At 52.0% G+C, this 23,485-nt stretch overlaps 1 protein-coding gene across 12 annotated transcripts in view; it reads right to left on the bottom strand.

Annotated features, from left to right (window-relative positions):
- The window catches only part of Dnm1 (dynamin 1), a 45,003-nt gene that overhangs the window by 9,248 nt on the left and 12,270 nt on the right, over positions 1-23,485 (bottom strand). For 8 of the 12 annotated variants that reach the window (XM_036183890.1, XM_036183888.1, XM_036183897.1 and 5 more), the window contains exons 3-15: positions 23,142-23,291; positions 22,703-22,906; positions 20,999-21,097; positions 20,760-20,920; positions 18,769-18,911; positions 18,524-18,659; positions 18,362-18,429; positions 15,638-15,776; positions 10,383-10,469; positions 5,952-6,022; positions 5,792-5,843; positions 5,574-5,585; positions 2,459-2,572 (exon numbers count right to left, since the gene is read on the bottom strand). In XM_036183890.1, the coding sequence (XP_036039783.1) occupies positions 2,459-2,572; positions 5,574-5,585; positions 5,792-5,843; positions 5,952-6,022; positions 10,383-10,469; positions 15,638-15,776; positions 18,362-18,429; positions 18,524-18,659; positions 18,769-18,911; positions 20,760-20,920; positions 20,999-21,097; positions 22,703-22,906; positions 23,142-23,291 (1,436 nt within the window). Of the gene's footprint in view, positions 1-2,458; positions 2,573-5,573; positions 5,586-5,791; positions 5,844-5,951; positions 6,023-10,382; positions 10,470-15,637; positions 15,777-17,340; positions 17,480-18,361; positions 18,430-18,523; positions 18,660-18,768; positions 18,912-20,759; positions 20,921-20,998; positions 21,098-22,702; positions 22,907-23,141; positions 23,292-23,485 lie in introns of all 12 variants that reach the window. The other 4 variants (XM_036183898.1, XM_036183889.1, XM_036183891.1 and 1 more) reach the window with 1 other exon arrangement.

Genomic DNA, 23,485 nt, shown 5'->3' with positions numbered 1-23,485 from the left:
AGGTGGGGGCTGGGTTAGGAGGGCCTAGCTTTCCCACCCTGGCGTCATCTCCACCCCTCTGTCCCACATACCCGCCTGGCCTATGCAGCCACATAAAGCCCTCTTTATGCCAGGCGGGTGGCCGGGAGCCCCAGAGGGCGGCTGGGGGAGGAGAGGAGGAAGTTGTACACGCGGCCAGGGAACATCTGGAACCCATCTAGGGAGGCCCGCCACAGCCGCCTTGTGCTCCGGGTTGGACACTAGGTAGGAGTGGCCTCCTCCCCCAGCCCTCCCTTCCTGCCGGCCCCCTCCCCAGGCCCCTCCTTCCAGCCCAGCTCCCGCTCACCCCTGCCACGTCAAAGGAGGCAGAAGGGGAGTTGGGAGCAGAGAGGGACCACGGCTGGCCGGCTGGGGCTGGGGGATGTGGGAGCTGGGGCTGGGGGCATCGTATCTTCAAGGGATGGGTCCAAAGCTCCCACCGGATGGACAGATGCTGCTGCCTGGATGGACCAAAGGATACCTCCACTCCGTCTACCCAGTGTTTAGACTACCTGTTCAGGACTCCCAAATTGTACAGTAGTCTGCACATTGGTTAGGCTGGGCTGGGTTAGACCCTCGGCACCGTCGCTGGAGAGCCGCACCAACCCCGCTGTCTTCCAGAACCAGAGCCTGGACCTGGGACAGGGAACTGGAGGGCACAGGGTTGACTGGGAGGGGGTGCAGAGCTTTGGGACAGATGGGAGGTTGTGGTGATGGGGGAGGGCAGCGGAGGAAGATGGGAAAGATGGGGGGGGGTCGTCGGAGCTGGTGATGTGGGTGACTGCCTGTCTGTCAAGAGGTTTCCCCAACCCAAAGACTAAAGGGCATGCGGCTTGGGCAGGGGGGACCAGACCGCTGCCCAAGCCCAGACTCCAGCTATCCTAATGCAAAAATGCATTCACATCCCAACAATGCACTTCAGCACTCACGCTGCCAGAGCTCTGAGGCATGCATCTGTGCACTCCAGCTTCAAAGCGCACATCCATGCCCAGACACACATACAAGCACAAATTCACACTCAAGTGCAGGGTACTCACACTCAGACACACAGCCTCACAATGGGAAGTTCCCTTCCCCCATCCTCACTTCCCAAACACATACACATATTCTCAAATATCCCTCATTCACACTCCCTCCTCCAGCCCACCCCCCCCCCACCCCACACTGGCACACAAGCATAGACAATGAAGTCAATGCAAGCACATAAATTCACACCTAGGTGTTTATATCCACAACACACTCACAACACCCCCCACAACATCACACACACACACACACACACACACACACAGGCCCCACCTTACCACATACACTACTCACTACTCAGCAAGTTTCCACATACAACTAAACTCAAATCTATACACAAAACTCAAGGGGGGAAAAAAGGACCCGCCCTGGGTATATATTAGCCTTTCAGTCTGGCTCACCGGGTAGCCAGCTATGGAGCCGCCATCCCCCTAACTCTGTATAAAGGATCTTAGATATGGGAACGAGACCCATGGAGGCTGTCTAGGGGACTGCCAGGATGACATGGTAGGAAGCCACCTCCCAGCCCCACACCACCTCATACCCCATCCCTTCCAGGGGCCCCTGGGCTGGAGGAGAGGCCAGGGTTGGGGTAATGAGGTCCAGATGGTTTGGCGCCCCCGCCAGTAACGACAGGACCCCGCCCAAGGTGGGAGGTGGGGCCCCGTCCCAAGGCAGGCTTGGAGGATAACAGTGATCCAGGAGGGGGAATGGTGTGGCCCAAATCACAGCCCCCCCTCAAATGCCTGACTGAGAGCATCCTGTCTTAGGGCAGACCCCTCAGGAGGAAGAGGGTCCCTTCCCCCACTCCTTAGCCAGCTGGAGTTCATTACCACAACACCCCCTGTCTGTCTGCCCCCCCCCATTCTCACTGGTCACCTCTGGAATCCAGATGTGAAAGCCAAATACTCATTCTTAAAGGAGACCAGTAACAGGAGGGGAGTGATGGAGGCCTCTGGGTGCCTGAGGAGGCAGGGGCTATTCTGTGGGGTGGCTCTGCAGGCCATCATGGCTACTAGTCCCTTGGCCTGAAGGTATCCTGAGCAGTTTGCCTTGGTTGGCAGGGATTGAGAGTACTTGAAAGCAGGGGTTAACTGAGTGTCTGGCAGCTGGACATGTGTGTGTCATGGTCCTTCAGGGGCCACGGAAGAGGCGGCACGCCCTGGAGTGAGAAAACAGGAAGGCCACTGGGCTGCTGTGTCAGGGAGCAGCAGCCAGCACCCCTGCCTACCCACTCCAGGGTGTTCCAGGCCTGCCACCTTTCCCTTCCAGCCTAGATGAGGGGCACCTCCCTGGCTGCATACCCTACCCTGCCCTCATACAAGTCTTCAGACGTCGAGGGTGTGGTCTAGCCAACAGTTATCGATGGTATGCTCTGAGCCTGACCCTTGGCAACCAGTGGCCCTTGACTCACCTCATCATCTTTGTACCAGGACAAGTTCTCAGCAGTCAGCACAAACCAGTACTCCTTGGAGCCTCCTTTCATGATGCCAATGTTGTTGATGGTCAGCCACCCCTTTCGAATGACCTGGAACAAGGACGGGGCAGGAGGTCAGTGAGCAGGGGCCAGGCTTCCCCACAGAGCATGGGATGAGTGAAGAGGCATTAAAAGCGCCCTCCTCATTTCTCTGAGGCCTGACTACTGGTCAGAGAGAGTGGGGGCCAGACCTGCCCTAGTATGAACCACAAGTGGAGAGTGGAAGACAGGAAAACAAAGGTCAGCTGGGGATAGACAGCCTTGTAATAATCAGAGGTGTGTGAGCTAGGGATGTGTGAGTCAGAGATGTGTGAGGAAGGGATGTATGAACCAGAGATGTGTGAGCTAGGGATGTGTGAACCAGAGATGTGTGAGTCAGGGATGTGTGAACCAGAGATGTGTGAGCCAGGGATGTGTGAACCAGGGATGTGTGAGCCAGGGATGTGTGAGCCAGAGGTGTGTGAGCCAGAGGTGTGTGAGTCAGGGATGTGTGAGCCAGGGATGTGTGAGCCAGAGGTGTGTGAGCCAGAGGTGTGTGAGTCAGGGATGTGTGAGCCAGGGATGTGTGAGCCAGGGATGTGTGAGCCAGGGATGTGTGAGCCAGAGGTGTGTGAACCAGAGGTGTGTGAGCCAGGGATGTGTGAGCCAGGGATGTGTGAGCCAGGGATGTGTGAGCCAGGGATGTGTGAGCCAGGGATGTGTGAGCCAGAGGTGTGTGAGCCAGAGGTGTGTGAGCCAGAGGTGTGTGAGCCAGGGATGTGTGAGCCAGGGATGTGTGAGCCAGAGGTGTGTAAGCCAGGGATGTGTGAGCCAGAGGTGTGTAAGCCAGGGATGTGTGAGCCAGAGGTGTGTGAGTCAGGGATATGTGAACCAGGGATGTGTGAGCCAGAGATGTGTGAGCCAGAGGTGTGTGAGCCAGGGATGTGTGAGCCAGGGATGTGTGAGCCAGAGGTGTGTGAGCCAGGGATGTGTGAGCCAGGGATGTGTGAGCCAGAGGTGTGTGAGCCAGAGATGTGTGAGCCAGAGGTGTGTGAGCCAGGGATGTGTGAGCCAGGGTTGTGTGAGCCAGGGATGTGTGAGCCAGAGACTGGCCGCTTTGCTAGGAGTGAGTTCCCCATTGCTAAGAGCATGCAAGCAGAGTGCTGGCTGTGTGGACAAGGCAACCCCTCCTGCCACTTGAGCACCACTCTGACATGTTCCCAACCTTGGGAACTTCGTGCTCTCTGCTGTTGCTCCTCTCCCCTTTTTGCCTGGCATATACCTACTGGCCCTTCAGTGTTAGCTCAGATTTCCATGGTGAGCAGCCCTCCCTGCCCCCATGTCAGTCATGAGTACAGTAATGACCTCTGATCAGTCTCCTCTGTTTGCTTCTGTAAAGAGATGGCCATGTTACTCTCTCTCTCTCTCTCTCTCTCTCTCTCTCTCTCTCCCTCTCTCTCTCCCACCCTCTCTCTCCCTCTCTCTCTCTCCCCCTTTCTCTCCCTCTCTCTCCCTCTCTCCCTCTCTCTCTCTCAATGTGGGGAAAGGAGGATGAGGATATTATCCACTTATACAACCTTCCCAGCTAATTCATGATTTTCCCGGACCCCTTACCACCTTGCATAGTGCTGGACAGTCAGGGAGTGATGGGTAAATGCTTTGGTGCCATGACTAAATGACCGCTAAGCTGTGACAGTTCTAAGAGTCCTCAGGGCAGCAGGAAGAGGCAGAGCCACACATGTCTGGGCCTGAACCTCCTACAACAATTTCAGAATAACCAGCAAGAGCCCATTTTTATGACGTCAAGTAGTCAATCCCCAGACATCGCCACCGACCTTGGACACCACCACCAAGGGCAGGACTGTTGCCCAGACCCTGGCAGTGATACTGACTGAGGAGAAGGATTGCTTCAGCTCCCTCCCTGGCCCTGACCTCACTGGCTGCTTCTCTGAGCATCCAGAGGGACCCCTGGAGGCCTGGGGCTGGTGGTGAAGGCCTGGAGCACAACTTGCTTTGAAGCTTTCCTGACCTCCTCAGGCTTCTGAGACCCTCACTGAGAATTCAAATCACACAATCTACCAACATCTCAGCAGAGGATGATATCACTGCTTTGGTCAATTAGTAGGGCCACAGGAGTCAGGCATCCTGGCAACCCTCTCCCACCCTACTGGTGGGATCTCCTCAGTGCCTTGCCTTTGGAACTGAGTCCATCCTGTCTCAGGATCTGGCCTGTAGATCTTGCTACTCTGCTTCTGGTCTGCAGCCTTTCTTCTCCTCTTGGCCACTCCCATCTCTACACTCTCCCTGGCTAACCTAGCTCTCCTAGGTCTAGAGTCCCTGAACTGAAGGTTCTCATCCTGCCCAGGACTCTCAGAGGCCCTACTGGGGAGCTGTCTATAGGTCCAGGTCTCCAAGGGTTAGGAGCAGATTCTGGACTCCTGTCCAGGGACCAGCAGACACTGTCTGAGCTGAGCCTTCCTGAGATACAGTTCCTTTACACCTTCATTCTCTGAGCACCTACTGTATGCTGGGACCCAGGACCTGAGGCTGGAAATAACCAAGACCCAAGCCTGGATGGGAAACAGTATTTAACCAATCACAGCCTTTGGAAACCATGTGAGAACTGTAGAGGATTCCAGTACTCGTGTATACAACAGGGTTGAGCAAAGACTACTTAAGTGCTATTTCTGCAGACATTTTGAAGCATGGAGCAGGAAGCCAGGTGAGGAGGGACTGGACCCATGATTTTTCATCATCTCGAAGTCACTGTCAGCTTCTTAAAAACATGCCTGTCTCATATCCACTCACCCAAACACTCATCCCGCAGACATTTAAAGAGCACCTACCCACCCCACGGAGTCTAGCCCTGCAATCAGTAGGCGCTTGGCTTATGCACATTTATAGATGGGTGGATGGGACTGTGTGCGTGGCTGGGCTTTCTCTGTCCTGTGTGCTGGTATGTGCCAGGTGCTCTAGCCGAAGAGCGCCCTCTGCCCACATGCAGATCCCCATCACCAATGAGACTCCACCTCCCCTCACTGCACAAGCCAAGAACCCCAGTCCTGGTACTCACCAGAATCTCATCCTGCAAAGAGGTAACCATAGCAACCACGAGAAGCATTGGGGAGAGAGGAGAGAGGGTTACTGAGGCAGAGTGGAAAGCTTGTGGCTGGCAGATGACAGACAGGCTCTCTGGCCCCCGTGGACCCTTCCTCTTGGGAGGGGGTTTCCTCAGAACTCCAAGTCCATCCGGTCCCCTCCATCCTCGGACAGGAGCACGGGACCACTCACCTGGTTCCCTGAAGTCTTTTTCTTGTTCATCTGGTTGCTCCTCTGCTGAGCACTGGTGAGGGAGAGGAGAGGGGTCTCAAAACTCTCAAGAGGCCCAGCTCCACTGCTCATGGGGTCACACACACATACGGGGTCACGCCACAGCCCTGGGAGCACTCACTTGGCAAAGCCTATGAAGTCCTCGTGGTTGGTATTCATATAAGCCAGCTCAATATCGATGAGAAGCATGACCTTCAAGGGTCCACAAGTCGGTGAGCAAATAGAAAAGATGCCACAAAGTTTAAGAGTGCCTGACAAGCTAGCAGAGAGATACTTTCAGTACATTTAGAAGGTTAGTGCCCACAATCAGTAAAAAGTCCCTACAGTCAATAACTGAAAGACAAAAGAAAAGTCAAAACAGTCAAAGAACATGGACGGATATTTCATAGGAGACATGTTAACAGTCAATAAAGAATATAGAGAAACTGAAACCCATTGTTATATATAATTAATATATGCTAATAAAACCTCTTTAAAATCTGAAAAAGAAAAGGGTTGGTGGCACACGCCTTTAATCTCAGCACTCAGGAGGCAGAGGTAAGAGGATCTCTGAGTTCGAGGTCAGGCTGCTCTGAGAGTGAGTTCCAGGACAGCCAGAGAAACCCTGTCTGGAAAAAGTAAAAAAAAAAAAAAAAAAAAAAAAAAAAAAATAATCCTTTTTAACCCTAACAGTAGGTATTAATAAAAGGTCAGGATGGCATAGGGAGATGGAACTGTAATTCTTTTCCTTTTTTACTTTGTAAATATTTATTGATTATTATTTATGTTGTGTGTATGGAAATTTTGTCTGCACTTGTATATGTGCACAAAGTGCATGCAGTGCCCACAGAGGCCAGAAGAGGGCGTCAGATTCCCCCTGAACTGGAGTTACAGGTGACTGTGAGCTGCATGTCGGTGCTGGGAACTGAACCCCAGTCCTCTCTAAGAGCAGCCAGTGCTCTTCACCTCTGAGCCATCTCTCTAGCCCCAGAACTGTAATTCTAATTTTTTGTACAGCTAAGGTGAGGATGAAACACAGTTACCTACATGAGTGAGGCAAGAGAAACCACTGAGGAGAATTAGTGCCACCTGGTAGAGAACAATTTGGTAACGCTTCACGTTAAAATGAATACATACCTTTCTAGAATTATATCTCAGATATACTCATCAAATAATCAAAGATAGATGCCAGAATATCCAAGGCATGTAAAGTCCCTCCCTTTTGTTTGTTCTTTCTGTTTTATTTTCTCCTCCTCCTCCTTCTCTGAGACAAGATGTTGATGTTTGCTACCAGGCTAGTCTTGGACTCCTGAGTTTAAGGGATCCTCATACCTCAGTCTTCCCAATAGCAAGGACAAAAGGCCTGGGTCAACGTGCTTGGCTGTGGTATAATTTGTAATGGAAGAAAATTGGGAACAAACTAATGGCTACTAGAAAGTGAAATAAGTTAGGGTAACCTGACAACGAAAGACTTGGGCGGTGGCGGTGCACGCCTTTGATCCCAGCATGCGGGAGGCAGAGGCAGGCGGATCTCTGTGTTTGACACCAACCTAGTCTACAGAGTGAGTTCCAGGACAGCCAAGGCTACACAAAGAAACCCTGTCTCAGAAAACCAAAATAAAAAAAGAAAGACTCAATATTCAAAAGTGTAGGAAAAGGCTAGGCTGTGATGGGGGAAACACACACACACTGCAGATTCTGAAATGTAAAGCATTTGTACTTGAGTCTTAATTTTGTTTACATTGTGAAACAGGGTCTTATGCAGCCCAGTGTGGCTTCAAACTCCTTATGTAGCCGAGGATGGCTTTGAATGCCTCTGGGGAGGTAGGATTCCAGACAAGTGCCACCATGTCCAGCCTTGACTCTTGGTGAAGGTGACTGCTGAGGCCAGCCCCAAGTCTGCTCTTCCTATGAGCCTGGAGCCCGTCCTTCCTGAGGCCCACACTCTGCAAAGGATGCATGCCTGCCCACAAAGGACTGGCGAAGGCGTGTTAAGATGAAGTGAATCGCTTGCCCAGCGTGTCAGAGATAGTCAGCGGATGTTAACTAGTGCAATTATTGTCAAGAAAAAGACATGGAAAAGAAAGAAGAAAAAGGCATGATGGACAGCTGGAATATGATTCCTAGAGATAGAGTGATGCTGGGTGGGGTGGGGCTCAGGTGACAGAGTCCTTGCCTAGCAGGAAGGAAGTCCTGGCTTGAGTCTTCAACCTCCAAGCATCGCATAAACTGGGTGTGACAGTTTATTCCTATAATCTGAGTCCTGGGGGGTGGGGGAGGCGGGAGCATCGGTTCAAGTTTAGCCTTCGCTACATACTGAATTCAAAGCAGCCTGAGCTGTAGAAGTCTACGTGCACGCACGTTCTACACACACACACACACACACACACACACACACACACACACACACACACACACGGGAGGGTGGAGAGAGATATAGGAAGGGAGGGATGGAGGGGGATGCCGCAAAGCAACGTACCCAATGGATTTTGTGGAGGAGGTAGGTCAAGTGTATGAGAGCCATGTGTGTGTCATGGTGTGCATACGGAGGTCAGAGGACAGCCAGGAGCAGCCTTCCTTACCTTCTACCTTGTCTGAGGCAAGCTCTCTTGCTATTTACCATACACCAGGCTAGCTGGATTTGGGGCTCTACCCTCCTCTCTCTTTTGAGGGAAGACAGGGTCCCTCTATGGAGGCCAGGCTGGAACTTGCTATGTAGACCAGTCTGGCTTCAAATTCAGAGAGTGCCGGGATTAAAAGCGTGTGCGGTCACACCCAGCTTTCTTCGGCGGCTTGCCTTCCATTTTGCTGTAGGAGCCCTGGGATTGTAAGTGTACACTACCACGCCCGATCATCGTGGGTTTTGTGGATTCACACTCAGGTCCTCACACTTGCACAGCAGAGGCCTTACTCACTAAGCCCCAGCCTGTTTTTGTTTTTGTTTTTTTATTGGTTTTTTGTTTGTTTGTTTTGAAACAGGGTCTCTGTATGTGTCTAGGTTGGCTTCAAACTTTTGATTCCCCTGCCTCACCTCCAAGATATCTGGGGTTATAGCTGTTCATAAAGGCATCTGGCAGAATAAGGATTTAAAAACATGCAGGCCGATCTCTGTGAGTTTGAGGCCAGCCTGGTCTACAGAGTGAGTTCTAGGCCAGTTACACAGTGAGACCCTGTTTTGAGCCTCAGGAGGTCCAGAATGGGCTGGAATATCTCTGCTTTTCCAGGCCCAAAGATAACATCTGGAGTCTAAATTTGTGAATGAATGACTATTTCATAAATAGAGACGCAAAAGGAGCAGTGTCTGTGAGGGCTATAAGGTTAGCCAGAGACAAGGCAAACAAACGGAGAACGGCCTCCAGGGAGATGCCTGGACAGACTGCCAGAAGGCTGAAGAGGACAGACAGACTAAGAAAAAAGGGAGGCACTGGGTGCAGTGCTGCATGCCTGTGATCCAAGCACTCCGGAAGATGAGGCAGGAGGATCACGGGGCTGTTGGCAGCCTACAGGGTGGAGGGCGGGTGGGAAGGGAAGGAAAGAAGAAAGGGATGGACGGAAGTAGAGCAGAGGAACAAGAAAGGGAAGAAGAAAGGGGAAAGGAGAACATGGTGGGGATGTAAGAGTGCACCATCAGTATGGGGGTTCCTCAAGTAACTAAACAAATAGGACTTAGAATGTAGCTCAGTGGTAGTGTGTGTGCTTAGCATGTACTTGGCCCTACATTCAATTCCCAGGACCACTAGTGAAAACATGGTAGGCAGCATTACCACATGATCCATCAATTCCACTTTTGAGTACAGACCCCAAAGAACTGCAAGCAGGGACCTGAGGAAGTATTTGCACAGCCATATTTATTAGCAGGATTATATACAACAGCCAAAAGACGGCAGAGAGAGGCTGGAGAGATGGCTCAGTGGTTAAGAACACTGACTGCTCTTCCAGAGGACCCTGGTTCAATTCCCAGCACCCATAAGGCAGCTCACAACTATCTGTGACTTCTTTCCCAAAGAATCCAGTGCCCTTTTCGGGCTGACCTCGTGGGCACCAGACAAAAAAATGATGAACAGACATAAACACAGGCAAAAAACCCATTTTTTTTTTTTTAAGGTGGAAAGACTTCAATGGGTAAACAAAAATGTAGTGTATAGTTCACAGAATATTGTTCAAGTATTTAAAAAGGAATATTCTGGTAGACGCTACAGTACTTTGGATGAACCTTGAAGGCATTAGACTAACGTGAAACAAGCCATCCACCAAAGGATTAAAATACTGTATGATTTCACTTACCACAGGAACATAGATAAATTCATAGACACAGACAGAAGTGTCTGTCAGGAGCTGGGAGGGGACTGTTTATGTATGAGAAGTACAAAGTCAACTTTTCAAGACACAAAGTCTTCTGTGGTTGGAAGCGATGGTACCATGATGTCAAGGTACTCAATATCGCTGAACTTTGCCCTTCAAAAATGGCTAAAACAATCCACTTTCTGTTAACTTTCTCATCCCATAAGAAAATGGTCAGAGAGAACCAGACGTTACTTTGAAAAGATGAAGAGAGATGGAGATTGTGGCTCACCTGCTCCTTGGTGCGGCCCTCTCGTTCCCGGATGTGAGTGGTCACAATACGTTCCATCTCCTCCCGAAGACGCGGGTATTGCTGGAGCTGGAGAAAGGGCAGGAGGAGAGAAAGCCACGTACACACAGGGCCTGGGCATCAGGCACCCAACCCCACCTGAGTACAGGGACCCAGGGGTGTGGGGTGGGAGATATGCAGGGGAACACCAGCCAGGCCGAGAAGAGAGCCCTGGAGCCCCAGGAGGCTGATGGCACCAAGCCATGGCCACTCCTTTCACCCAAGCATGGACTCTAAACGGCAACTCAAGGGTCTTCCTGGTTCCAGGACCATCTTTACTGGCCCACCTGGGCAATTTCAATGGTCAAGGGGCAGTCTCCATGGGGAGAACTACAGAAAGAGTTGGCTGCAGTGGCCGCCATCTTGACAGTGGCCATCTTGAAGACCAACCCAGCAGATGGAGGGAGGCCTTTGAGGCATCTTTTCACTGGCCCTTGGGGTTACCCCTTGCCTTCATAAAGGCTTTAAGTGACAGCCAGGTGAGGAGTCAGGCAAGGAGCCACCTCCAGAGACCTATCCAGGAGAAACTGGGAAGGGGAGGCCCATGGTGGCAGTCAGCCTCCTGAGTCAGGCTGGGGACAGGAAATGCTCCTTGTCAGAGCGGAGGAAGGAGGAAAAAACAGTCACACCAGAGGACATGCAGGAGCCACCTGGCACAGGCATGCAAGGACACAGGGGACATGCAGAGATAGTGTGTCAGCAGCATGCGCAGTACCCCGCGGGGGCCTGGCTGGGCCCTGGGACCAGTTGGTATAACCCACCCAGTCCTGTCTCCCTTAGCATGCCTGTCTGCCGCCGTCATCTCAAGCTACATCTGCCAGGGTCTGAGACTTAGCAGACCTAGTAGGGTCTGCTGTACTCAATGTAGCCAAGGATGACCTTGAACTCCTAGGAACCCTGCCCTCGGCCCAGCCAGGTTCTGGACAAAGCCCAGATGACTCATTCTTCTGGAGCTTCTCTCAGCTGCCGCCTCTTCCTGAAAGCCTGTCCAGATTGAGGACTAAGAACTGAGTCGGGGCCTCCCTCTGCTGCCTCAGCCTCTTCCGTCTGTCTCGGGAGTAAATGTCCCCCAGGGCTGCAGCAGGGCCGGGCACCACCCATGCTCCAGGAGGGGGTGTTGGAGGAATGAGGAAATGAATGGAAGATGAACGTCTTTGCCCTCCTTGCCGGGTGAACAGGCAGGGGTTCCTCTGTCTTCTGGCTTGGAACCAACTTAGTTAGACAGGGCTTCTCAGTGAGTTTCTGAAGGTGAAGACCACCTGCCAGGACCACCCTTCCCCGAGGGGAAGCCTGGACAGCTCCTGGATCTACACTGTTCACCCTGCACTGGGTCAAGACTCTCAGGGGAATCCTGTGGGAGACATCCAAGCACTCTGTGCCTGGTTCTGAGGGCAACATGAAGGCCAAGGGGGCTGTCAGGATGGACAGGAGGACGGGAGAAGAGAGTGGGGCTCAGGATACCAGCCCAGGAAAGGCTGACTTGGGAGAAGACACATCCAACCTTCCTGAGGCTGTGCCAAGGTTGCAGCTGAGACATCCTCGCACAAGGGCCTGAGACCTGGGGCTTAGAAATGCTGGCTGGTCGGGTCTGCTGCCCTGTGCGCCTCTCTGTATGTAGCCTGTGAGTCTGGGCAGAGATGCGGGGCTGAGTCTCAGTCACCAGGCCTTTGAGGTGGTCCAAGGCTTCCTCCCAGGGCAGGGGTGGGAGTGGGGCTGGGAAGGATGGAGCAATTTGCCAAAAAGCATGGCCAGCTCCCTGCTAAGTGCCTGGATCTACGTGTCTCAAGTTTTCCACATGACCCATACAGACAGGCCGCCTCAGCCCTGAAGAGGTTCAGTGCCTTCCAGCATCTTTTTCCATGCTGGCTGCCTCAGAGCTCTGCCAGGACTTTTAACCAGTTTTTAAGATGAAACCTTTCTCTCTGGGTCCTTGGCTAAGCAGAGTAGCCAGCCTGAAGCCATGAATCCTTGGTTCAAAGCCTATCCCTGCCTGCTGACCACCGAACACTCCTTCCAAGTGTCAAGCATGATACTTCCCTTCTTATCTTATTCCTAACATCAAACGTTCAGCTGTATCCAGAGATAAAACAACAACACAAAACTAACCCTAGCAGGGCCAGGAGTAACACCAAACTTCTGACAGGAGTGGCTTAGAAAACACAGGTATTAAAAAAAGAAACAAACAAACAAAAACCACAAAGCCAGGTGGTGGTGGCACACGCCTTTAATCCCAGCACCCGGGAGGCAGAGCCAGGTGGATCTCTGTGAGTTCCAGGCCAGCCTGGTCTAGAGAGGGAGTTCCAGGGCAGCCAGGGCTACACGGAGAAACCCGTCTCAAAAAAAAAACCTAAAAAGGAAAAACAAAACAAAAACCCACACAAGTATAAGTGGATTTTGCCATATAAAGAAAAATGACTGCCGGAGTTAAATTGTAGGGCAAAAATACTGTTCTCCTTTAAGATCGGTGCATTCTGGGAAGCAAGCTCCCTGCTCTGGGGAACCATCTCAATAACCACAAAAGACTTAAATGTGAAATAGAAACAGCCTGATGTTTCTCTCTCTCTCTCTCTCTCTCTCTCTCTCTCTCTCTCTCTCTCTCTCTCTCTTTGTTTTGTTTTTCGAGACAGGGTTTCCCTGTGTAGCTTTGCGCCTTTCCTGGAACTCACTCTGTAGACCAGGCTGGCCTCAAACTCACAGAGATCCTCCTGGCTCTGCCTCCTGAGTGCTGGGATTAAAGGCGTGCGCCACCACCGCCCGGCCCCTTTCTCTCTTTCAAAACAATGGTTATCCTTGGCTAAATATGACTTTGGATTTTAGTGTTCAATATTTACTAATTCCCCTCAAAATGCTACACACATTCTTTTCTGCAACATGTTTTCCGCACTCCCTTTCCATCACAGAGGGACACGCAGACCGAAGCACACAAGCCTGTCTTGCCTCTTTTCTTTTGAGACAGGATCTCATGTAACCCAGGCTGGCCTCTTACTATGTAGCAGAGAATGAGCTTGACCTCATGATCCTCCTGCCTCCACTCCAGAGTGCTGGGACTGCAGGTGTGGACAACCACACCCACATGCTCTTTAAACCCTTGCGGTTTCCCACGTGGCCACATCACTTCACCTATTGATCGCCTCTGGATGAGCATATGGACTGCCTTCAAAGCTGTGTCATTCACAACTACTGCTCTCCTTAGGGATGCAGCTGAGCAAAGCATCCCACGCTGCGGACTGTTTGTGTCTAGCTATGTGTCTTCTAGGAATCTATCTTAAGGAGACCATCCAAGAGAAAGAAGTGTAATGGGATCTTCATGTGGGGGCCAGAAGTCAGTGTTGGGTGACTCTCGAGATCTGCCAGTCTGCCTTTCCAACATTGGGACCACAGATGTGTTGCTACATCTGTCTTTCCATGTGGGCACTGGGGATCCGAACCCAGACCTTCCTGCTTGTGTGGCAAATGCTTTACCAACTGAACCACCTCCCCTACCCGTTTTTTTTTTTATGATATTAAAAAATAGAGATTAAATGTTCAATGGGAAACTAGTCAGGCAAATTCATTTAATGACCTCTTATGTCACCATTAAAAATGCTTATATAGGGCCAGGCAGTGGTGGCGCACGCCTTTAATCCCAGCACTCCAGAGATAGAGGCAGGTGGATCTCTGAGTTAGAGGCCAGCCTGGTCTACAGAACAAGTTCCATGACAGCCAGGGCTACACAGGGAAATCCTATCTCAGAAAAAAAAATGTTTATATAGGGTATGTAATAATTCTACCCAGAGTGTGTAGAATAAAAAAAGCAATATATGGATCCAGTGTCAGCATGGTTAAAATAAACAAGCCAATTATGTGGTAGAAATAGGAAAGTTTTTGAAGTTAGTTATTTTACTGCATGCATTAATATTGTGTGTGCATGATGTGTATATGGGCACATATGCACAGTGAATGCTTTACCCACTGAGCCATCTGGCCAGCCCTGAAATATGGAAGTTTTTTAGCTGGGTGTGGTGGTTCATGCTTTTATTCCTAGTGCTCAAGAGGCTGAGCCAGGAGGACTGCCATGGAGTCTAGGTCAGCCTGGGCCAGAGAGTGAGGCTATGTCTCAAAAAAGGGGGGGAGGGGGAGGAGAGGTGGGTGAAGGGAAGGACAGAGACGGGGAGGGGATGGAGGAGAGAAAAGAACAACAAAAAGCCAGTGTAAGCATTGGAGCATGCTAAGTGCCTACTGGCAGGATTCTAAGAACACAGACCTCTCATAGACCTGGCGGCCTTTCTGCCATGGGTTGAGCCCAGCGGACAGAGGGCCTGGGGACCCAAGGGCTCCACAGCACAGGGACCAGAGAAAAGAACTGGGTGGCACTTACTAGAAACTCAGAGTTAAGGCAGATGTGTGCTCCACACATAGACCTCAGCCCGAGGGACATTTCAGATCCACGCAAGGTTCAGCTCACTGCTGAGGGCAGGGACAGCATGGGGATTCTGGCAAAGCACCCACTGCCAATGGGAGCCGAAAGCAAGCGCTGCTTTGGACAGCCTGGCTAAAAGTCCTCAAAATGGCCCAAAGCGGACATATAAGAAAAGGGCATCAAAAAGGTCACAGACAACTTAAAAGAGGCTCCTATGTGTTTGACTCAGGTAGACTGTTGTCACTGAGCAATCCAGTACGCTTTAGGGCAAATTGGTTTTGAGGTCCTGGGATGGCTCCCCTATCCCCAGAGGCCCCCCTGGGCCCTCTTTGTAAGTCACTCTCTGCTCTCCCTGAGATCTGTCTGGTCACCTGTAAAGCAAGGACAATGATGTTGCCCACTTCTTAAAGGTGTTGAGAGGACTAAATCAGACATTGTGAGGACCAGCACTCAGCCACTGAAGCACAGAGTAGCTGCTCAATAAACAGCGCCCATCACCTACCATCTCTGTGGTTGGCACTGTACAATCACCCTTACCGACAGAAAGGGGAACTGTGGGGTGGGGTGTGGCCTTTCTGCCAGGGCTGTCTGATAGCATCCTGAGGGAAAGTATTCCCGGGGTTCTAAGATGGCAGGAAGTCTTGGGCCAGGGACTGCCTGGCCTGAATGGGTGCCTGGGTCCCAATGGGGAGCCAAGAGGTCATCACATCTGCTAGGCAGATGGTTCTGCCCATGGGAAGCCATAGCCACCAGGTAGGGGTGACGGCCGGGCCCAGCCCCTCCCAGGTGGCCGCCATACCTTTTCGCTACACTTTCTGATGGTGGACGTGAGCTCACTGACTACCATGTCCACACACTTGATACTGGGCTCTTTAAGCTTCTGCACCTGCTTTTTCACTGTGGCTTCAAAAGCGAGATCAGGTGTGAAGAGGCCCGTCCTGCACCCGAGGAGGAGGAGGAGGAAGAGGAAGAGGAGGAGGAGGAGGAGGGAGGGGCAGGGACGGGAGCAGCCAGGAGGGCAGAGGGGAAGAGGATGGGAGTGAAAGCCAAGCGGCCGGGCTCAAGGGTGGGTGAGGATGGCACAGGCATGGGGGAAAGAGAGAGACACCAACAAAGAGAGAGAGAGAAGAGAAGACAACATGAGCGTGGGACCCAGCCCCTCCCCCTCTCCCAGGGTTGCACCTGCTAGGTGCTGCCAAGCACCCCCTCCCTCAGGGCTCTGGGGTTATGGCCAGAGGTGTCAGGGACCAAACCCCTGTTCTGAGAGAGCCTTCCCCACTTCAGATCCAGGGATGCCCCCTAGAAAGCATACTCCTCAACAGCCCCAAACCCGCCTGCTCTTCTCTGGTGCCACTTCTGTCTACACCCGTGGGTCCTTCTAGGGGCCAAACCCAGACCAGGACCGAGCCACACGCTCTGTTCAAAACTAAGCTTTTGGGTACCCCTGAAATGGGTTCCCCTGAGTCAGCCTGACTCAGAAGCTCAGCCCCATCGGCTACCTCTGCTAGGCTGTGCTGTGTTTAACTGCCAGGCTGTGCTCTCCCCACCCCTACAGTATAACACAAACAGAGGAAGCCTCCTGGAGCCTCGGGGCAGCAGCCTGACCCTCCTCATCTACCCCTGCTCCTCCTTCCTCCTCAAGGGGATCCCTCTGGCTCCTCCTATCAGGTTTGTGGGAACTCCTAAAGACAGAAAGCAGGAGAAGAGAAAAGACAGAAAGAGGGGCGTGGTGGTTGAGAGGCCAAGGCAGCAGTGAGGGGGAGGGGGGCCGGGGTGGAACTGATGAGCACTGCACTGATGAGTCCGAAGCCTCAGCTTCCAGTAACAGCTCTCCCGCTTCCTAGCAGATAAGACCCTGGGTAAGTCACTCCACATCCTGGGCCTCAGTTTCCCTGCTGTGAGAAATGAGCACCATCCTCCAAGCCCAATCCCCTGTGATGCTGACTGCCTGGCAGGAGACAGCTCTGTCCCTGGATGTGGAAAGAAGTGGATGGAGGGCCTGAGTGACAGTCTCCAGAGGACAGTGGAAGGATGGAGAGGATGAAGAACAGGGAGACATGGTGCCCCAGTCCTGGGCCCTCTACACTACTCTGGCTGCCCAGGTTCCCGCAAAGCACCCCATAAGGTCCTGTCCCTCACATGTCCCCAGGCTGAGGTTTCCCCAAGACCCCCGCTAGAGCTTTGGAAGTTTACCCCATTTCTATGGGCAAGGCAGGGACCCAGGGTTCCCTCCAACACCATTCTTTCCTGGCCAGGGGAGATCTCTCAGTGTCCAATTCTTTGATTCCCCAGGTCTGGGGATCAGGGTGTGGGCGAGGTTCCCTCAGAGGGCTCCCCTGTCCAGGTCCATCATGATCGGCTTGCCCTCCCCACCCCGCTGAGGCCTGTGCATGCTACCGAGGAGGAGGCAGGCGATGGCAATGTGGGGAAGAAGTGCCTGGCTGAGCAGTGCAGGGCGGGGCAGGGCGGGGCTGGCGGGGCTGGCCAAGGGCTGCCTGTTACCTTCTTGGTACACTGTCTAACGGTGCTGATTAGTTCTGAGATAACCATGTCCACACACTTGAGACACGGTTCTCGAATCTTCTTCACTTGCTTTTTCACAATGGTCTCAAAGGCCATGTCTGGGGTAAACAGCCCCGTTCTGAACGCCCGGAGCAGGAGAAGGGCAGAGTGTCACAGGCTGGCACTTACCAGGAGTGCCAGGCCATGGTCCCTCTACAGCCCCTTAGCTGTGCCTGGGGATAAGTCTTCCCACTACCCCATCTGGGCCTAGGTGTCTCCATCTAGCCGGTAGGGGAGGGGGTTCTAGTGAGAGGTTTCCCACCAGTGACCCTCGACCAGACAGCTCCCTTTGAGTTTCTTCTGGAGTCATTTTGCTTCCTCCTAAGTATTTCTGTAAAAGGTTCCGTAGCCCCAAACTGTTTGGAAATTACCAAACTGAGGCCTCCTTAAGAACCATTCTGAGGACTGAGCTTTTCTTATTAAGACTAGGAGATTAGGTCTCCTGTTTGGCCAAATGCAGTTATCACCATGTAGATTCCATGCGGAGACACAGCATGGAGCACACAGGCGCACACAGAGAGATGTCACATGGGCATGGTACCACTCAGGATCTGGGTCCCTGAACAGTGTCTGAGGGTCTATCTCCCAGCTCTCTTTTCAGCACCAAAGGGTGGCTTAGGAGAGAAGAGGTAGAATGGGAGAGGTTGGTCTAATGGGAGACATCTGGCATGTTGAAAACCACCCTTAGAAAAGAATTTAGAATATCTGGGTGTTATGCCCCAGGCCCTACCCAGTGACCTCCAGGCCATACTCCCAGAGACAGCCAAGGAGGCCAGTGAGTTGTAGGCTGCCAGGCCTCCCAGCCACCTCCCTTAGCTGGAGCCTGTTGAGCTGGGAGCCAGAAAGTTGGGGTTAAGGGATTGAACACCAGGACCCTCAGGTCCATCCTGAGGGAGGCTCCTTCAAGCCTGGTGCCCCTTGCCTAACAGGATGCAGACCCCACCCTGGTCCTAGTACATGCCTGATGCCATGAATGTTCTTGATGGCATAGCTGATCTCTCTTCGGAGTTCCTTCTCATCAAACTCCATCTGTGGTGGACAGACAGAAGAGTGGTCAGAGCCAGCCCTGCCACAGGAGGTAGATACAGGACCCACTCTCTTGCCTGGGACGACAGTGCCCTACCTTAACCAGCTCAAAAGGGAAGCGTTCATGGAAGATCCGGTTAATGCGGGCTCCACCTGACAATTCGTAAGTGTCGATCTGGTCTCCGGAACCTTCAATGCGCTTCTCGAAGTCCACTGCAAACTGCTGGACCATCCTGTGTGGGAGAGGGGCGTGGCCTCAGGAGGTGGCGGAGGGAGTCCTGGGCCCCGGAGGGTGGGAGGGGCTGGAGCAGCCCAGCCCTGGAGACTGGGCCCGAGCCTTACTGCAGCAGGGCCTTGGTCTTGCGTGCTGGGTCATCGGGTCGGAAGTTCTTGTACTCATCCACCTCCTTCTCGATGGACAGCAGCTGGCTCTGCAGCTTGTTCCGAAGCCCTGGCAGTGTGTCCCGGATGTGGTTGGTCAGTTGCTGGGTGTGGTGGGTAAGGAAAAGGTTAAAGCCAAGGTCAGAGCCCCAGATGCCCACAGGCGGAGGCAGGAGAAGTGATGCTGGCAGGCTGTGGGGATGAGTAAGGCCCAGAGCTGTGGAGGACCAGGTCAGAAGCTGCAGGCAGCGGTTCTCATCTTCCTAATGCTGCGACCCTTTAACACAGTTCCTCATGCTGTGGTGACCCAACCATAAAATTATTTTCATTGTTACTTCATAACTGTAATTTTGCCTTTGTTATGAATCATAATGTAAATATCTGATATGCGACCCCTGTAAAAGGTTGTTAACACCCCCCCCAGAAGGGGTGTGACCCACAGGTTGAGAACCACTGCTGCAAAGGGTGGGCCTGTCTCTCCAGGTGTGCTCAAAGAGATGAACTATTGGAATTAATATGTCATAACTCAATTTCTGACAGATACCAGGAATCTGGATCCATACTTGAAGCTACCTAGCTTTGAGAACTGAATAGTTTTAGATTACAGAACCCCAATGCATTTAGGCAGGAAAGGCTGAAAGATACTCTGGCATACTCTGGGTTCCAGTCACCTAAAGGTAATTCTCAAGTCCAGGGGCTCCAGTCTGCTGGGTTCCCCTACACCCTATCTCCCTGAGCCATCATGGCTACACTATGGGACAGGGTGGGTCACCACCATCCTCTTTTGAGAGGTAGTGGTGGGAAGATCAGAGCATTAGAGTGTCCCAGTGGGTGAGCAATGAAGCTGGGATTGGAATTCAGATCTATGGTAGTCTCAACTGCCCCCTACACTCACTCCAGAAGGGGAAGCATCCCGGGGAAACTTTTGGAACATTCATGGTTTCTGGGTCAGCCTCTTTTTTATTTTTGTAAGTTAATTCTTTGTTGTTTTGTTTGGTTTTTCGAGACAGGGTTTCTCTGTGTAGCTTTGCGCCTTTCCTGGAACTCACTTGGCAGCCCAGGCTGGCCTCGAACTCACAGAGATCCGCCTGCCTCTGCCTCCCGAGGGCTGGGATTAAAGGCATGCGCCACCCACCACCGCCCGGCTAAAGTTGATTCTTTTTAAAAATTTTTATTTATTTATATTTTATGTATGAGTGCTCTGCATGTATACCTGCACACCAGAAGAGGGAATCAGATCTTATTATAGATGATTATGAGCCACCACGTGAGTGCTGGGAATTGAACTCGGGACTTCTGGAAGAGCAGCCAATGCTCTTAACCCCCGAGCTAGCTCTCCAGCCCCTGGGTCAGTCTTTGGATCATGTCAAGGGGACCAAGACGTCCAGCTGAATGCATTCCAGTTCTCATGAGTCAGTACCACCATCCACAAGATTCTGGCCTTCTCTACATGCTGGGAGTTCCAGGGCTCTCCTTCCAGGCCCCAGAAAGTCAGCAGAATTCTTGTCACTAACTCCCCACGGGACTAAGTCAATGGCTTCCTTTCTCTGGGTCTCATTTCGTTTTGCACTGCTGGATGCTAATCTCCAGTGGTCTCCCTTAAGGTGTATGGAGGAAACCAGGCTGGAGAGACAGCTCAGACTGCTCTTCTAGAGAACCCAGGTTTGATTCCCAGCATCCACATGACAGCCCGTGACCATCTGTAACTCCAGTTCCAGGGGATCTGATGCCCTCTTCTGACTTCCCTGGGCACCAGACATGCACTTGGTACAAATCACCCATACATATAAAATAAAACAAAACTCTCTCTCTCTCTCTCTCTCTCTGTCTCTCTCTCTCTCTCTCTCTCTCTCTCACACACACACACACACACACACACACACACACACACACGAAAAGATGCACTTGCAATTAGTCATGTTTCCCCAGCCTGGCTAGACCAGCTGACCCACCTGGTTGAGGACCTTCTGCAGGTAGGGTGTGCCCATGCGGTCAGCCAAGTGGCGGTAGGATGGGTGAGAGAGGAAGAACTTGCGTTCGGCAGCCAAGGCGGCCGTGATGTCCTTCTTGCCGTCTATGTCCTTCTGACTGCGGTTCACCACGCCAATGTAGCCTGTGGAGCAGGGCCAAGGTCAGGGGCAGGCAGCTCCCGGGACGGTGGACGAGGGAAGGTGGAGCAGTGGTTACCTACCTCTGCGCAGAGGGAGCAGCTTATTTTCCAGCACATCCCGAGCGTCTGTGCCCTCATCCATCAGGTCCAACTTGGTGATGACCCCAATGGTGCGCTGACCTGCAAAGTGACCACAGTAGATTGACAGCCTGCCCCAGCCCTCACTTGGGAGACTTCACACTTTCTCAAACCTCCCACACTATTCTTCTCGTCCTCGGCCCGCTCCTCGGCCCGCTCAGACGCTCCTCTTTCATGATTCAAAGTGGCCAAAATGATTTTTTTGTTGATGCTATTTTTCTCTCTTTTTAATTATTTTTATTTTTATTGTATGTGTACACGAGTTTTGCCTACATATATGTCTGTGTACCACATGTGTGCCTGGTGTGTGGTGCCTGCAGAGGCCAGAAAAGTGTGTCCCATCCTTGGGAACTGGAATTACAGATGGTTGTGAACAACCGTGGGGGTGCTAGGAATTGAACCTGGGTCCCCTGGAAGAGCTGAGCCATCTCTCCAGCCTGTGTTGATGACATTTCTTTGAGAGAGGATCTGGGTATGGGACTCAAGCTGGCTTCAAACTTGCTATATATAGGGACTGGACAGATGGCTCAGTGGTTAAGAGCACTGGCTGCTCTTCCAGAGGACTCAGGTTCAATTCTCAGCACCCACATGGCAGTTCACAACCGACTGTAACAGTTTCAGGGGAACTGATGCCATCTTCTGGCCTCAGTGGGCACTGCATGCAGGTGATGCACAGACATCATGCCAGCAAAGTATCCATACTAATAAAATAATTTTTAAATTATTTTTTAATTCAACGTAGCCAGTGGTGGTGGGGGCAGCACACGCCTTTAATCCTAGCACTCGGGTGTTAAACGCAGGAAGATCTCTGTGAGTTCGAGGCCAGCCTGGTCTACAGGATAGTCAAGGCTACACAAAGAAACCCTGTCTCAAAAACAAACAAACAAAAAACAAAAAAAAGGTTTTTTTGATCTATATATAGTCTAGCCTGGCCTTGAACTCATGATCTTTGTGCCTCCACCTTTGGAGAGGTGGGATCCTGATTGTACACTGCCACACTGAATGCCAAAATCATGTTTTATTTTTTATTTGTTATTATTATTTTAGTTTTTTCCAGACAGGGTTTCTCTGTGTATCCCTGGCTGTCCTGGAACTCACTTGGTAGCCCTGGCTGGCCTCAAACTCGCAGAGATCTGCCTGGTCTGCCTCCCGAGCGCTGGGATTAAAGGCATGTACCACCACCTCCCTGCACAAATGTTTCTTTGGGGTGGGGCCTTTAAAAGTCACTTTTAGCTATTTACTTACTTATGCACAAAGGTTTGGAGGTAGGAAGACAGCTTGCAGGGGTCAGCTCTCCCCTTCCTCCACATGGATTCCGGGATTGAACTCAGGTCATCACTGACAGCAAGCACCTTTTCCCACTGAGCCACTTTAAAGACCCCTCCCCTTCTGAAAGCTTCTTGAGACTGCATCTCCTGTAACCCAGGCTGTCCTCAAACTGGTCATGTAACTAGTGTTGGTCTCAATTCCTGGGCCTTCTGTGTGCTGGGACTGAGGGACTACATCCAGCTGAAGTGAGTCTCAAGGCTGAATCTGATCCTGACACTATTCTACTTAGAGTAGTACTACCTTCAGAGATACTCCTAAACGAGACTACTGCTGAGCCATCAGATCGCATTATGCATCAGCTGCCACGTAGGAACCTACCCTGGGGGTCCACCTCCTTGGCAATCTTGAGGGCATCAGAGTTGGCCAGGTCCGAGTTGGCAGGAGACACAGCCAGGATAAGGCAGTTCTCCTTAGTGACGAACTGCATAAGCATGTCCCGGATCTGGAACTCGATGTCGGGAGGCTGGTCGCCGACTGGGACCTTGGTCATGCCAGGCAGGTCCACTAGGGTAAGGTTCAGCACTGGAGAGAGACAAAAAGGGCAGGCCCATGGTCGGGGAGTGGTCAGGTGGATGGAGCTAAACACCAGGGTCCCGGTTTGAAGAGCATCTACTGGTGAGTGTGGCCAGAAGAGGGAGGGGTTAGGCAGGTGAGACTTGAGGTAAGTGGACTTGGAAGACCCAGGCAACAAGTGTGAGAATCGGCCCAGGGCTAGGCAAAGAAGCCGGAAGGAGGGGGCGGGGCCAGGTCTCCTCACCATGGGGAGAGTAGACCCGCAGGTTGATGGGCACTGGAGAAATGCCCTTATTGGTGCCGGTGACTCGGTCGGTCTCAGCCTCAATCTCCAGGCGCACCTCCTCGAAGTCGGTGAATTTCTTCCCCTTGCAGTGCAGGAACTCGGCATATTCTGCTCCAGAAACCGACAGGGGTGAGGAGGAGGCATCAGACCTGGGAAGCCCACCTGGCTGGCATCGTTCTCCCTTAATCTACCTTTTACTTCCAAACAGCGATCCTTGTCTCCATTTTACAGTGTGCTTTATAAAAAATTTTATTTAATCTTATCTCATGTGCATTGGTGTTTTGTCTGCAATCACGTCTGCA

The sequence above is a fragment of the Onychomys torridus genome, chromosome 4 (assembly GCF_903995425.1).
Source record: "Onychomys torridus chromosome 4, mOncTor1.1, whole genome shotgun sequence".
NCBI lineage: Eukaryota > Metazoa > Chordata > Mammalia > Rodentia > Cricetidae > Onychomys > Onychomys torridus.
Note: the sequence above shows the minus strand (reverse complement) of the source record. Positions and strands in the feature narration are given on the sequence as shown.